Source organism: Vombatus ursinus, unplaced genomic scaffold (genome assembly GCF_900497805.2).
Source record: "Vombatus ursinus unplaced genomic scaffold, bare-nosed wombat genome assembly UNPS02014798.1, whole genome shotgun sequence".
Taxonomy (NCBI): Eukaryota; Metazoa; Chordata; class Mammalia; order Diprotodontia; family Vombatidae; genus Vombatus; species Vombatus ursinus.
Genome location: NW_020954576.1, coordinates 21105046 through 21121885, shown reverse-complemented (window position 1 = coordinate 21121885; position 16840 = coordinate 21105046). Strand labels below are relative to the sequence as shown.

At 39.5% G+C, this 16840-nt stretch overlaps 1 protein-coding gene across 2 annotated transcripts in view; it reads right to left on the bottom strand.

Moving 5' to 3' along the window:
* Nucleotides 1-8771: 8771 nt before the first annotated feature.
* LOC114049965 (dynein regulatory complex protein 8-like) overlaps nt 8772-16840 on the bottom strand; it is a 117476-nt gene continuing 109407 nt past the window's right edge. For both annotated transcript variants that reach the window (XM_027871453.1, XM_027871452.1), the window contains exons 5-8: nt 12372-12414; nt 12207-12273; nt 9425-9543; nt 8772-8900 (exon numbers count right to left, since the gene is read on the bottom strand). In XM_027871453.1, coding sequence (XP_027727254.1) covers nt 9428-9543; nt 12207-12273; nt 12372-12414 — 226 coding nt within the window. In that variant the 3' untranslated portion in view covers nt 8772-8900; nt 9425-9427. The remainder of the gene's footprint in view (nt 8901-9424; nt 9544-12206; nt 12274-12371; nt 12415-16840) is intronic.

Below are 16840 nucleotides of genomic sequence, written 5' to 3'. Positions count from 1 at the left end.
GTGAAAGAGAACCAGGAGAACACTGTATACAGTAATAGCAATATTGTTTGATAATTAACTGTGAATGACTGAGCTATTCTCAGCAATACAATGATCCAAGACAATCCCAAAGATAATGAAGCATGCTATCTACTTCCAGAGAAAGAACTGATATTGACTGAATACAGACTGAAGCATGCTATTTTTCACTTTTCTTTCTTTCTTTTTTCTTTTGAGGCTTCTTGTACAAAATAACCAATATGGAAATATTTTACATAATTGTACATGTATAACTTATATCTGATTGCTTACCATCTAGGGGAGGAAGAAAGAAAGAGAGGGATAGAATCTGGAACTCAAAACATTAAATAAATTTAATCTATTACACTTATTCCATAACTAACCTCAAGAGCCAGTATTTCCTTTCAGATGAGGTTTGGTGGTGTCACTTGGGTGGGGACCTTCAAAGATAATCTAGAAGCTAGGACTTGTGGGTATCCAATCATCCCAGGAGTGTTTCTGCTACAGTTCTTTCTGAGAATATCTGATGCTGTCCCTGGAGAGGTTATGAGAAGGTATTGGGTGGTTCACTTTTATATTGGTATGTGACCTCATGGTTGCCAAAAGCTTGGGGTTAATTCACCAGACCTAAGTTCTTTGGCACATACCAGGGTTATGGGCTTATAGGAAATCATTTTGGTTTTTGTCTGTGTATTCCAAACAAGTCTATACCTGAGTTTATGCATTAATATACACATTAGCACTTTGCTGAGTGATATGCCCTAGGGTGTACTTCTACCTTAAAGTATATTTCATGCCTGCTACCCATCTTCCTTCAGTGATGCTTAGAGACCATGGTAGCCTGTCTGTTAGTGCTCTGAGGGCCACCACACCCCCTGTCTTATGACTCTCCACCTTGGCTTGAAGGCATGTGGCTCACTACAAATTAATCTCTGGGTGGTGATCAGAGCCATGCATGGCTAAACCAGCAGCTCATTATCTCTTCCACTGGGATTTTACCCTTGCATAGCTGTGTCCTATGGCACAAATAGGGAGATCAGCAGAGAGACAAATGCATATATATATATATATATATATATATATAGATATGTGTGTGTGTGTGTGTGTGTGTGTGCGCGCACACATGCATATATATACACATATACATATACACACATTATATACACACATACATACACACATATGCATATGTATATTTGTGTATATATACATGTATTACACATACACGTGTGTGTACATACACATATATACACACATATACGTTTCTGTGCTTATTGTTTATTGCTCCTTCTATGTATGTAAATATTTTATCATCATTTTTAGTCATTCTCAGAGTCATCCAATTAATTAGAATAGAATGAGTTCCTCCAACAACTGGACGAGGTAGCAGCAAGATGTATATGTATATGCAAATATACATTGTTGTCATTGTTGTTGTTGTTTGGTCATTTGGTTGTGTCAGACTCTTCATGACCCCACAGAGGACAGCATGCCAATGTACTGTCCATGGCGTTTCTTTGGCAAAGGTACTAGAGTGGGTTGCCATTTCTTTCTCTAGTACAAATATGTATACATATATGCGTTAAATAAAACACATTTATTTATTTATATATAGCATACTCACTGTGTGCCAGACACTGTGCTGAATGCTTTATAACCTTATCTCATTTGACCTTCACAACAACCCTGGGAGGTAGGTGCTATTATGATCCCCATTTTGCAGATGAGGAAACTGAGGCAAACAAAGGTTAAGTGACTTGCCCAGGATTGGAGAGCTAGTAAGTGTTCTGAGGCTGAATTTGAGCTCAGATCTTCCACATTCTATCCAATGACACACCTAGCTAGCTGCCCTGAAGGAATACTAGTGGATGATCTGAAGGGGAGAAAAGAAAGACAGAATGAAGTGTTTGGATGAAGTCAATGAAGTAAAAATTCAAAGGATGTAGCATTGCTGTGAAATGGTGACAGGTATTCAGTAATTAGAGAAATTTGGGACTAAGGGTCTAAGGGAGCAGAGTCACAAACAGTATCAGGTTCTGCAAATAGCCACTGTAGACATAAGCCTACAGATGGGCTTTATAAGTACAAAAAAGCAAATAATTATCAGTAGAATAACTTTCAAATATGAAGATATCCTCCTCCTCAACTTCTATGTAGGTTCTGACATTGTGAAGCAACCACTCATAATACATACTCTTTCCTTTCTTGGCTTCAAAGACACTGCTCTCTCTCCTCATTCTCTTCTCAGCTATCTGACCACTCCTTGGTCTCTCCAGATAACATGGAACAGTGAGCATTTGTGGGAAGAGTAGGCACAGAGTACAGTAATAGTAAGGAATACACGTGCTGAACACTCACATCTCTGTGCAAGGAAGTCCTTTCTCTTACATGGAATCCTCATAAATCTCCCAGATGAAGTATTTTTGCTTCATAGGAGCTCAGCCAAGCTCCTCACATCTGTTCCATAAGACCGTTAATGGACAGAACTACCTCTCTCTTTAGTTCATACCAGCTCTCTTTTCTGCTGCCAGAAGTCCTCCTTGAAGATGTTTCTGGCCTCGAGTGATTGTTTCTCCTTATCCACGACTGTCAGGAGTACATTTGGAGTGTATGTCTCTGTTTCCCCAACTATACCTTAAACACTACTGAAATGACACTCCAAGACCTGGATGGGGTGTCTCTTTATAGGTGAGTAGCTCCACCCTTAGACATGGCAGATGATAGAGGGGGAGAGTGGAACTATGATGTTCCCTGCTTCTGGTTCCTGCCTCCATGGCTTCTAACTGACTAAACTGTGTTTTTTAAAGATCACCCGGGGGCAAGCTCAATCATCATTCATTCATACCTCATAAAAGGACTGCCTTACATGGCTTAAATTTTTTCCGTGAAACCCCTCTTTAGTCCCTTTTCTGTGATTAGGTCCTGGACTTTCAAAGACCAACTCCTCTATAACCAGATTATTCCCAAATATATATATTTAGCCTTAATCTCTCTCCTAAATTCCAGCCCCACATCAACTACATGGTGAACATATTCTAAGTATTGCATAGGCATCTTAAATTTAACATGTCCAAAACACAACTGCTTATCTTTACCCCCCACCCTGCAAAAAAAAACAAATCCAAACCAAACCACACCCTTCCTCCAAATTTCCCTATTTTCACTGATGGAAATGCCATCCTCCTAGGCACCCAGGTTTGCAACTTTAGAGCATCATCCTTTTTTCTCCCCCTTAATATAAGATCAGTTGCCTAGTATTGTTGCAGATTCCACAACATCACCAACATACAATCCCTTCTCTCCACTGGTACAGCCAACACCCTAATTCAACTACTAATCAGTCTTGTCTGGATTATTATCACAGACTACTAATTACTCTCCCTGTTGTGACTATTTCCCCTCTTGGATCCATCCTTCACAGAGCTGCCAAAATAATCTTCCTAAGGCATAGGTGTGAGCTTATTTTCCTTCTATTGACAATATTATTGAATTGGTGGATCAGGAGAATGCTATAAATATCATTTACCCACATTTCAGCAAAGCATCTGACAAAGTCTTTTATGCTAGCTATCCTTTAAAATTTAAAAAAAAAAAAAGATGGAGAGATGTGGGTTAGGCAACAATTCAGTTATTTGGATTCAGAGCTAATTGATTGGCCAGACGCAAAAAGGAGTCATTAATGGCTCAATGTCAACTTGAAAAGAGGTGCGTAGGGGAGTGTCCCAAGGATCAGGCTTGGCCCTATGCCATTTTATATTTTCATCAATGTCTCAGAAAAAAAGCAGAGATGTCATGCTTAGCTAATCTGCAAATGACACAAAGCTAGGAAGAATCACTAATGCATTAAAAGCCAAAATATTCAAGCTAAAATGTCAAAAGTCACTATCCCAAAAGATCTTGACAGTCTAGGGTTTGGAGTAGAATCAAGTAAGATGAAATTGAACAAAAGCAAAGCATTATACTTGGGTTTAAACAAAATCAGCTTCATAAGTACATGATATGGGAGGCTTGACTTTGTTCATCTGAACAAAAACTTGGGGCGTTTTTACGGACTGAGAAAGCTCAATATGAGTCAACAATGTAATATTGTGGGGCAGCTAGGTGGCATAATGGATAGAGCACTGGCCCTGGAGTCAGGAGGACCTGAGTTCAAATCTGACCTCAGACATTTGACACTTACTAGCTGTGTGACCCTAGGCAAGTCACTTAACCCCATTGCCTAGCCAAAACAAAAAACAAAACAAAAAAAATGTAATATGATAGCCAAAAGAACTAATATACTCTTAGGCTACAATATGGGGGGAGGGAGGAAAAGGCAAGCTTTTATTAAGCATCTACTATGCTCTAGGCAGCTAAGTGGCTAAGCAGTTAAGAGTACTGGGCTTGGAGTCAGAAAGACTATCTTCCTTGAGTTCTAATCTGGCCTTAGACATTCACTAGTTGCACGACCTTGGGCAAGCCACTTAACCCTGTTTGCCTCAGTTTCCTCATCTGCAAAACAAGCTGGAGAAGGAAATGGCAAACCACTGCAGTGTCTTTGCCAAGAAAACCCCAAATGCAATGATGAAGAGACAGACCCAACCGAACAACAACAACAACAATGTGGTAGGCTCTCTACCAAGAGCTTTATAAATATTGATCTTCACAACAGTTGAGATACAATACACACATAAATGAGCTTAATACAAAGAAATTGGAGGAGAAAGCCCTAACAACTGGCCAAGATTAGGGAATCAGAGAATGTCAAAGAGGCAGTTGCACCTCATTTGATCCTCACAACCACCCTGGGAGGTAGATGTCTGTTATGATCTCCATTTTATAGTTGAGTCAGGCAGAGATTCAGTGACTTGCCCAGGGTCACACAACCAGTAAGTGTCTGAGGTTGGATTTGAACTTGGGGCTTCTCGACTCCTGGGCCAGCACTCTATCCACCACACCACAATAGTGTCTAGGAATGAGGCAATTGTCATCCTACTCTTCACGGTCCTCAGTCAGGCTGCATTTAGAACACTATGTTCAGTTTTGGATGCTGGAATTTAATTGGGACATTAAGAAGCAGGAGAGAGTCCAGAGAAAGATAAGCAAAATGATTAAATGCCTCAAAGTCAAGCCATATGAGAATGGGTCAAAAGAACTAGAGATGTTTAGACTGAAGATGAGAAGGTTGAAAGAACATGTTTAGGGAGAACATGGTAATTGTGTCCAGGTATCTAAATGGCAAACCATGTGGAAGGGGGCATTAGACTATGAGCTCCTTCAGAGCAGGGACTCTTTTTTGCATTCATTTCCCTAGTGTTTAGTACAGTGCCTGGCACATAGTAGGTGCTTAATAATGACTGACTTCATAAGATCATTTATTTAGAGGAGCAAGGGGGTCTTAGAGATCACTAGGTACAATCAGCTCATTTTACAGATAAGGACACTGAAACCCAAAAAAATTGTAATTTGCTTAAAGCCAGATAGATAGTAAGTGGCATGGTGAGATCTGAACCCACGTTCTTTGAATACAAAACCAGTGCTCTTTCAAATACTCCGAGCTGCCCCTGGGATTTGTTCTTCTGGGTCCCACAAGGTAGCTTGAGTGCAAGCTTCAGAGAACCAGATTGGGCCCAGATGTAAGGGAAAACCTCCCAACAATGAGAGCCACCCCAAAGTGGAAGAGGCTGCCTTCAGAAATAACTTCCCTCTTAGGGGCAGCTAGGTGGTGCAGTGGATAGAGCACCGGCCCTGAAGTCAGGAGGACCTGAATTCAAATCTGGCCTCAGACCAAACGCTTGACACCTACTAGCTGTGTGACCCTGGACAAGTCACTTAACCCCAATTGCCTAAAAAAAAGAAAGAAAGAAAGAAATAACTTCCCTCTCACCAAACATCTTCAAGCAAAGATTTGACTGCTTATTTTCAAGTACATTATAGAGGGGATTGTTATTCAAGTACAAGTCTGACTGGAAGGCCTAACGCCCCTTCCAACTCTGGGAGCCTCCATTTTGATGACCACATTGCTTCCTTGATCAAAGACAAATATAAACTTCTCAGCCTGCCATTTAAAGCCCTCTACAATCTGGCTCCAACCCACCTTTCCTAGCTTACTTCACACTAATTCCCCTCACAAACTCCCAATTCCAGATAAGCTGGACCAGGGTGGGGAACCTGAGGCTTCCAAGCCACATGTGGCCCTCTAGATCCTCTAGTGCGGCCCTTTGACTGAATCCAAACTTGGATTCAGGACCTAGAGTTTGGATTCAGTCAAAAGGCTTCACTTGAGGACCTAGAGGGCCACTTGTGGCCTCGAGGTAGCAGATTCCCCACCCCTGAACTGGACTGTCTGAACCTGACAGTCTCTCTCCTGCTCCAATATGCTCCCTCAGGCCAGTCCTCATAGCTATAATGTTCTCTCTATCTCAGAATCTTGGTTCAGCTCAGGTATAGCCTCCTCCTTGAAACATTCCCTGATTCTTTCCCTCAGATTTCTTTGTATTGAGTTCATTTATGTGTATGTTGGAATTCAACTAGCAGAATTAAACTCCTAGAAGACAGAGGCTTTTCTTTGAGTCTTTCTATTTCTAGTACCTAATACATAGTAGAGGTAGAAGAGGGAATGGAGTTGATCCAGGATGGTCCTCGATCAATCTGATGAACTTACCAGGAAGGGAGATTTGCCCCAACAGACATCCAGTGGACAGGGCTGAGCATCCAAGTTCCCCAGTCAACTTCCCATCCTTTAAGATGCAGTTGGGATGCCTTCTTCTGCATGAAGTCTTTCCTGATCCCTCTAGCTGCTAGTGCCCTTCCTCCCAAACTACCTTGCATTTAACTACTTTGTGTGTGATACAAACATATGCATATATTTACTTATTCACTTAGCATTTATGCTGCATATCTTTTATATGTATTTGTTGGGATGTGAGTTCCTTGTGAGCAGTGATTGTTTCCTTCTTGGTACTTGTATCCCCAGCACCTTAGCTCAGTGCTTGGGACACAACGAGGAGGTTAATAAATACTTGATTCAAATACTTGAATGAACTTGGGCTTTTAGAGTATCGAATCTTTGTTCAAGAATTTTGAAACTATTTTTCTTATAGACAATGGACATGCCCATTGTTATTCAACTGAGAGGAAAAAATACATCTCCCTATTTCGGTTCAGTGATAGGGGCTGTCTCCAAGATGAACTGGTGGTTTGGAGCCACACCTTTGTACCTCCTGGAGGATGGGCTTCACTGATATGGGTGATATGATGTGTTTGGTTTAGACTATGGAGGACAGGCTTGTCAGAAGAACCACCCTTTTTTGCTAGTGTAAAAAAGGAATCATCTTCACATAATAGCATTCTTTTTCACCCATTTCCTTCTATCTTTCTTTCCAAGATCCCAGCAAGGGTATGTTGAGGGGGTGACCCTCTACCCCTGCCCAGGAGCTTCTGATGACTACATTTCAACAGAAGCAACAGGCAAGCTGTATGTGCTTGCCCCATGTGGCCTGCGGAGAGTTTCCATTCAATGCTAGTCTTGGGTCATAGTTAACCCCAAATTGAAGAGTCTTTTAATCTGGTCTTGTAGCCCTAGAACGGGGATTTCCTAAGTAGCATGAACCTGGAACCTAGCTTTCTAGCCAGGGAAGGAAAATTTCCTGCATAGTGTAAGCCCTAAGGGTTGTCCTGAGAGAAACCCCTAAGTTGAAGATTCCTGGAATCCAGTCTTCTTAAAAACAAAATGGGAATTTCCTGAAACATGTATCTTGAAAAGAGACAAAGACTGACCAAGTGGTCCCCTTCAGGAAGAGTAACAAGGGACTGAAGTTATGTTCTAGAAAAAGACCTGGACTTTGATCTCTACTATTACCATGAGTTATTTGAAATGTTCAGGTCTGATGGGAAAGGATTGCCTGTGAAGCAGCTCCACAGAGTGTTTCTAGGGAAATGCAATCCCTTAAAGGTAGGAAGGAAACAAGCTAAGTGCTTTACACATATATTATCTCATTTGGTCCTCACAATAACCTTGTGAGGTAGGTATTATTATTATCCTCATTTTACAGAAGAGGAAACTGAGGCAGAAAGCAGTTAAATGACTTGCCCAGAGTCATGTAGTTGTTAAGTGTCTGAGACCAGATTTGAACTCAGGTCTTCCTGACTTCAGGCTCAGTGCTCTATCCACTGCACCACCTCACTGTCTCTACAAAGGATCTTTGTGGGGTGGTATTAGCGCCCCCAAAAAACCCTATGATTGCCACAATGAATCTCATAATATCTAGTTTTTAGCCCCTATCCCCCTTTTTTATAATGCATATAAGGATGGATTTACAATTTGGGATTTTTGTAATTACAACTGCCATGATTCCTCTATGAATGTAAAAAAAAAACTGATAATGCTTTCTAAAGAACTTATCTATGCATGTATATATGTATAAGTAAGTTATGGTAAGGTGAAGCCTTTTCTTTCCAATGTTAAGACCTCGACATTTCAGCTATCCTAGAATCTAGGCTAGTTTTCATATACAGCCTCTCAAGGGAAAGCTATGATTCCTTAAAACAAATGACCTCTTCAAAAGAAAATGATTCAAGGGCATTCCACTTGGCAGTGGCCAAAGTTAGTTAAAGATAACGGAGTACCTTTGGGGATTCTCTCTTGGGAGTGCAATCTGTTGCTATGCAATTTCACTATTTTGCATCACACCCCTAAATTGAGGCATAAGGAAGATCTAGGAAGCTTTTTTCCCTATGTCCAAAATCATAATAATAATCATCCCAGTGCAGATGAAAGAGTTTTGGTTTTGTTTTGTTTTTTAATGGTAGCACACGAGATCTCACAGGTAATATTCCAAATCTTACGAGGAAATAAGAAAGATGACCGTTCTGATCCTACTTCTACCATCTTATCTAGCCAATCATGGCCCTAAAATGACCTGAAAACAAGAAAACATTGAAACATTACTGATGTGTGTCAGAAATGGAAATTTTTCTTTATGAAAAAGGAAACATGGTAAGTAAGCCCTCTTTGGTGTTTGTACCTCACTGGGAGAACTGCAACTTCCCCCACCCACCATGATCTCTTTGGGAATTGTCATCCCATACTAACTGATCGGAGATCATAGGCTTCTGTGCCACTCATAGAGCTGGCAGAATAGCTTGGCTTGTGCCAAGTCAGTGATTCTCCATTGTCTTCGCATAATTAATTCAACAATATTTTAATGGTGGTCTATACTTTCATAGAGAAGAAACAAATCCTTCTCAGGTAAAATACTAAAATTTTATAGCAAAAGTCCATAGGACATTTGTGTTTCTTAAAAAATTTCTTAGAATTGCATATATCTATAAATGCTTTAAGTTATAAATATAACATTTTTCCAGTTTTTTTCTAAACTAATATCCATTAATCAGAAATAGGAAATATAAGTTAAAAATCTGAAAATAATCAAATGTATGAAACCTTTTAATTTTCATCTATCACCATCATTGCTAAATAGTCTCTGTACTGAATTGTGTTTGTTTCTGGATCAAGTGCAGCAGACAACATTTCTTCCATTTCCTCCTGTGTAAAAGGCTCGCCTGGGAAAAAATAGGAAAGGAAAAAAAACAATTTTAGTTCATAGAATCATAGAGTGAGAGATATATGATCTAATCTCCAATTCTTTGGTTTTCTTCATTCCTCTGTCTGCCAATGCCAAGCTTAACTGCCTATAGGATCCCAGATAATTCTACTTCATTTGTTCTCATGTGTCAGAGTTTTTCAACAGGGCACTGTGGCATAAAGTGTTCCCTGGTGTGTCACCTATGCCTCTATGCCTGGTTCTATTCTGCCCTTTTCTCCTTATTAGAATTCAGATCTGTCTTCTTTATCAGCTAATATAGTCTAAGGAAATTGCAGAGCTTATAATTTCACCTGAAACAACAAGCAAGATATCAAGATATCACTCCCAGATAAGCTTACATTAAACAAGGCTGCTAAAATGCCAAAAGATCAAATTGCAACTCCCATCTGGAAATGGAATCTAAGAAGTAAGGTTTCAGAAGACTACGAATAGAAGACCACATGGCTTCTATGCAAATCTTGTTGATGGGGCCATATTTGAGACTTTTGGATGTGAACATTCTGTCTCTGAATGTGCCTTAATAAGAGTCTGCCATCTTAGACATATGAGCTAATACCAGTGAGAGATGCCACATGACAACCATTTCAAAATGACTCTCATTGTCTCAGCTTGGCTCAGTGGACTGTTGCACAATTAAACTAAAAAAGCTGAATGGAGAATCTGTAGGTTTTAGTTGGCTTCAGATAATAGATGTGAGCCATCTGGAAGTTGGTTTCACCAAGATGGAAAGTGGCCCTGGGAAGAATTCTGGCAAGACCATGAACTAATTAAAGTGGTATTCAATACTAATACCAGAGACAAGAATACAGGGATGTGTCCAGAGTACCCCTGAGCACTAGTGGATTTGGTGAAATGGGCCTGAGTTCATTTACCCTCAGTTGAAGTCACTTCCAATACAAACAGTGTCTTCCAGATTTGACTTGCATTCTCAGTTCTAGAATGACTCAAAGGGGTTTCGATAGGTTTGTCTTAACAACGTTTTTTCTTTCCCAAGAATTCAGAGACAATTTAAGCCACATCAGGACTCTTAAAACCTAGATGGAGGTCAATGTCCTCCTTTATGTATTTGCATTTATTTAAACTTATCTATTTTTGTAGAAAATAGACAAAGATATACAAAAATATGTTACTCATATCAGAGCTCCTACAACTGCCTTATTTCCGACTGTGAAAGAATAGACCTACTGCCATGTGAATCTTAGTGGATGTGACCTGAGTCCTAAGGAACTTAAAATAGTAGTCAAATAATTATATGGTTGTACCTGACAAGTTGTCATCTAACCTTTGCTTAAAGAGCTCAAGTGAGGGGGAACCCATTACATCATAAGGCATCCCATTCAACTTTTGGAAACTCTTAATTTTTAGTGACTTTCTACCTGACAACAAGCTAAATTTACATCTTTCCAAGTACATGCCTTTAAGCCAAGCATGGAGACCAAGCTTTTACTTTGTATGGAAGATGACTAGGTTGACAGTTATCTCAGGACAATGTCTATCAGGCTACTTAAACTTGGGAAGTACAAACTAATTTTAATATTAGCCTTGGGAGATATAATTAACCAGGTAAATGAGTTCTCTCTCTCTCTTTCTCTCTCTCTCTCTTTCCAACACACACACACACCCACACACACACACACAACTGAATGATGACTTTTGTGACAACCTGGAGAGAGAAATAGCTATGGATATGAGTATGTGTGTATGTCTCTGTCTCTATGTGAGAATATCCATTTCAATATAACCATGTAGATTAGAGAGAGAGAGAGATGTATCCGTATCCATATAGAGATACAGAGAGACAGATAGAGACAGAGAGAAGGAGGGGAGAGGAAGGGAGGGAAGTATCTTCTTGCTCAAAAGGCGCATCATAACACAGTGGACAGAAAATTGACCTGAGTTCAAGTCTCACTTCTGACATCTACTTCTATGACACTGGACAAATTTCTTAACTCTCTCAGTGTTCTAAACAACTATCTAAAACAGGCCTGCACAATGCAGGTTGTACAGGCCTGATCTAAAACTATAGTTTGCAGAGAAGGTACCAACTTGCATTGGTAGGAGAGTTCTCTCTATCAATGACATCACAATTCAGTGACATCACAGGTCCAGTCCCTAACCGACTTCTTGCCCAAAGCAATTATGAGCCACGGGTATTTTTTTTATCTTTGTCTATTTTCTACAAAAAGAGAGATGTTTAAGTAAGTGTAAATACATAAAAAACTTATCTGTTATTTTATCAACTGTCAGACTATGGAAATTAGATACTTCTATTCTCCTCTAACAGTTATTTGCTGGCATTTATTGTTCCTAATATTTTGAGAAAAACCACGGTTCTCTGTCTCACAGGCTGTTTAAATAAATAATGATGTGCAAAATCATCGTGTAGATGTGCATAAATCATTGTTCCTTCTTTCTTATGTAGGTCCTGGGAGAACAAATAAGAGAAGCAATGAGAAAGCTCACCTTAGAGAAACATGAATTACTTAATACTAATTTTTCTATCAACTGTCACCAACTGTTGTTACCAAATGACAAATAAAGCTTTTGTTGTACTTAATTATTACTGGCATTACTAATATTCATATAAATTGATTTTTACAAGTAGCAAATCATTTTTACCTTCTTCAGTCATATACTTCATCAGCTCTTCTTTAGTAAGAAATCCCTCTTTAGCTGCATCTAACACCTACAGGGAAATAAGAGAAAAGTATGACCTTTTCAGTTTTAGAAGTCAATTTCAAGTTGACTAATGACTTGAATTTTAAAACTCTAGTGATTAGATACCTCAAATGCTTGAAGAAGAAGATCTTCTGGAATTGGTCTGTATCTGTAATGATACAATCAGATATAAGTGCCATGATTTGGAGGTGGCTGTGCTTACTTTAGCTAAGGGGCCCCTAGTAAATCAAATTGCTCTCTCTCTCTCTCTCTCTCTCTCTCTCTCTCTCTCTCTCACACACACACACACACACACACACACACACTCACACACACAGAATCAAGGAGAGGAACTAACAATATCCTTTCTGAAGCCTTTTCAGGTTTTAGATTATGAAAAGAAAAAGACTATTTGCTCTCTTTTCTTGAAAGAAATAATTTTCCAACTTAAAATTACTAACGTGTGATACAATGCATTGTTTATTTTCATTGACTAACACTGAACAAAATCTTTGCCATGCTCTAGACAATCACAAAATATTAATGTTGGAAAAGAATCTTAGAAATCAGCTGGTTGTTATTCAGTTGTTTCAGTTGTGTCTAAGTCTCCATGACACCATGTGGGGATTTCTTGGCAAAGATACTGGAGTGGTTTGCCATTTTCTTCTCCAGCTCATTTTACAGATGAGAAAACTGAGGCAAACAGAGTTAAGTGGCTTGCTCAGGGTCACACAGCTAGTAAGTGTCTGAGGTCATATTTGGACTCAGAAGATGAGTTTTCCTAACTCCAGGCCCAACATTTATATCCACAGGGCCACTTAGCTGCCCCCTAGCCATCAGCTAGGCCAACATTTTATTCCACGAGTGAACTGCTTCTCTAGGTTTCCTAATGCAGCACTTCTTAAACTGAGTCACGACCTCATATGGGGTTGTGAAAAATTTGGTAAAACTAAAAGGTTTCTGAACGTGCAATGACCAAAAATTAATCAAAAATCAAACACTTAATGAATCCAAGGTGTTTCTGGCAGCTCTCACCTGTGTTCTTTTGTTTCTATTTGACTGATTCTTGCTGTCTCATAGAGTCATTAGCTTCCACTTGCCCTATTCTAATTTTTAAGGAGTTGTCTTCTTCTATTAGATTTTGTACCTCCTTTTCCATTTGGCCCATTTTTCTTTTTAAGGAGTTCTTCTCCTCAATGAGTTTTTGTGCCTCCTTTTCCATTTGGCCAATTCTACTTTATAAGGACTTGTTTTCTACAGTTAATTTTTGACCTTCCTTTTCCAAGCTATTGACTCTCTCTTGCATACCTCTCATTTCTTCTCCCAATTTTTCTTCTACCTCTCTTATTTGACTTTTAAAATCCTTTTTGAGCTCTTCTAAGAAGGCTTTTTGGACTTGAGACCAGTTCATATTCCCCTTTGAGGTTTCAGATGTGAGTATATTGACAATGTTATCCTCTTCTGAATTTGTGCCTTGATCTTCCCTTTCCCCGTAATAAGAATCTATGGTCATTCTCCATTTCTGCTTTCTGTGCATGGTGTTTGCCTATTTCCTAGCTTAAAAAAAAAAAGTTGAGTTCTTCTGCTGGAGCTAAGGGGGCACTTACCCAAGCTTCTTTTCCTGCTCACCTGGGCCTTGCATTTGAATGCTTGGCTCCTGCTCACCCGGGCCTTCCACAGCGATGTTTTGCTGCTGGTGGATATCTGTCAGCCTGGAGTTTTGCCTCCTGGAGTTGTGCTTCCCAGAGTTGTTTTGAAGCACTGGGTGATTTGGCTGCTGAAGAATGCCATCACCTGTGGTGGTTTTCCAAGCTGGTGTCTCCCAGTTCCCCTGCCTATATTGAGGCTCTTGGGTCCTAGTGTTGGCACTTGCCTGCTCCACCAACCTAGGTCTCAGGATCTCCCCCAGTATGCTGAGGCAGGGCTTGCTGCTGGCTTGCTGGAACTCTTCCCATCCTATACTGCTTCCAGTCCCCCAGAGCAAGAGGGGCCTTTCCCGTCAAACTCCCAAGCTTCCTGGGCTACAAGACTGCTGTGCTCTGTCTTTTTGCTGGCTCAGGGTTTTTCCTGGGTCGATATTTTCTGGGCGTTCAGAGGTCAATAAAGGAGGATGAGAGTGACTTACTTCTTACTCCACCATCTTGACTCCTAGAAGCGGAACCATTACTGTTACAAACCTTGCCTGTGTTGTATGTGCAACTTCACTGCAGCCTTGGTTCTGAACACAAAGCATGTGCACTTTGACTGTATATGGCCTCAGGCCATGCGAATGCCAAAACAAAAGGGTCATGAGTGGAAAAAGTTTAAGAAGCCCTGTCCTAATGGATGGCCATTCTACCACTTTTTAAACACAGTGACAAGTGGCAGACAACTCACCTCCTCATAAAAGAGTCCAGGGAGGTTGCATTTTTCTCTTTATGTTAAAATTTCAAGTTAATTTTATTACCTATGTCCCACACAACTGGGACCATGGTTAATGTTTGTGAACCTCTTTACAATTAATTTTCTCCCATGAATTACTGGGTATCTCCTTCAGTATTATTCTTCAGGTAATGTCATATCCATGTATTACCAATTGTGATGTAGTCCTCATATTTCAACATATCTAATCTTACAGTTTTATCTAGAAATCGTTTTCCCGCAGCCTCCATTTTTAGGTTAAAATCCCCTTGATCACATTCACAAGTCTGGCCAACGCATTCATCCCATTACTCACGAGATACATTTAGTCCCTAGAAAGGAATCTATCGTTCCAATATTTTAAGGCATAGCTCAGATAACTAAACCCTGTTCTTTGACATCCTCTATTCAATCAGATCTTCTTATTCATATTTTTACTTCCCCTATGTTCCTTCTTTCCTGAAATCTACATCTTCTATTATTGGGAGGCAAATTGGCCTAGTGGATAGTGGGCTAGTTAGATACAGATTCAGGAGACGAGTTTGAATCCTACCCCAGACACCTCCTAACTGCATGAACCTGCATTTGACCTCTCTCAACCTAAGTTTCCTGAGCTGTAAAATGAGAATAATGATGGTACCTACCTCCCAGGCTTGCTGTGAAAATCAAATAAGGCATGATACATAAAGTACTTTGTAAAGCTTAAAGCTCAATATGAATGTTAGAGGAAAAAATGAAAACTACATCCCTGCCCCTCGGATCCTTCAGTATCTTGCCTAATTCTATTTAATTCAGCAAATGAGCAGGGTACTATGTTAGATGCCCAGGAGAAAAAGCAAAAGAATCTCTGCTTTCATGTAGTTTACATTTTACAGAGGGGTGGGGCACATATAATATGCAAGCAAGTAAGCAATATAAAATATATACAAGGTAATAAATAATTTCTTTTTTTAATTTTTAACAAATTTATTGTTTATTTTTAACATTCTTTCCTTTTGAAGTTTTGAGTTCCACATTCCCTTTCCCTCCCACCCCTTCCCCACCCACTGAGAAGACAAGCACTGTATTAATTATACATATGAAATCATGCAAAACATATTCCCACATGAGTTATACTGCAAGAAAGAAAGGAGATAGAGACAGAGATAGAGAGACAGAGAGACAGAGAGAGAATATTATACTTCAATTTGCACTCAGAGTTCATTAGTTCTCTCTCTGGAGATGAATAGCAGTTTTTCATCATGGGTCCTTTGGAATTGTCTTGGATTACTGTATTAATCCGAGTAGCCAAGTCTCACAGTTGATCATCATGAAAACATTGCTATTACTGTGCAAAATGATCTCTCGGTTCTTCTCACTTCTCTTTGCATCAGTCCATATAGGTCTTGTCATATTTCTTATGACACCATCTCCCATTGCCATTTCTTATAGCACAATAATACTCCATGATAATCATATGTCACAACTTACTCAACCATTTCCCAACTGATGAACATCCCGTCAATTTCCAATTCCTTGCCACCACAAAAAGAGTTGCTATAAATATTTTTGTAAATATCAGTCCTTTTCCTTTTTCTCTGATCACTTTGGGGAACAGACCTAGTGGTGGTATTGCTGGGTCAAAGGGTATGCAGAGCTTTATAGCCCTTTGGGCACAGTTCCAAATTGTTTTCCAAAATAATTGGACCAGTTCATAACTCCACCCACAGTTTATTAACCTACCAGTATTTGTCATTTCTGATAGGTGTGAGGTGGTATCTCAGAGTTGTTTTAATTTGCATTTCGCTTATCAATAGTGATTTAGATCATTTTTCAATAGGATTATAGATAGCTTTGATTTCTTCTTCTAAAAACTGCCCGTTTATATCTTTTGACCATTTATGCACTGGGAAATGGCTCTTGTTTTTATAAATTTAACTCAGTTTCCTATATACTTGGAGAAATGAGGCCTTTATCAGAGAAATTTACTGTAAAAAGTTTTGATAATTCTTAATTGTCTACGGTGCCTTTTAGCAAAATGTAGTTTTCCCTGATTATCTCTTTCAATTAGGTCTATTTTTGCTTTTGTTTTGTCTGTGATCATGACTGTTACCCCTGTCTTTTTTACTTCAGCTGAAGCATAATAGATTCTGCTCCAGTCCTTTATTTTAATTCTGTATATATCTTTCTGTTTCAAGTGTGTTGTAAATAACACA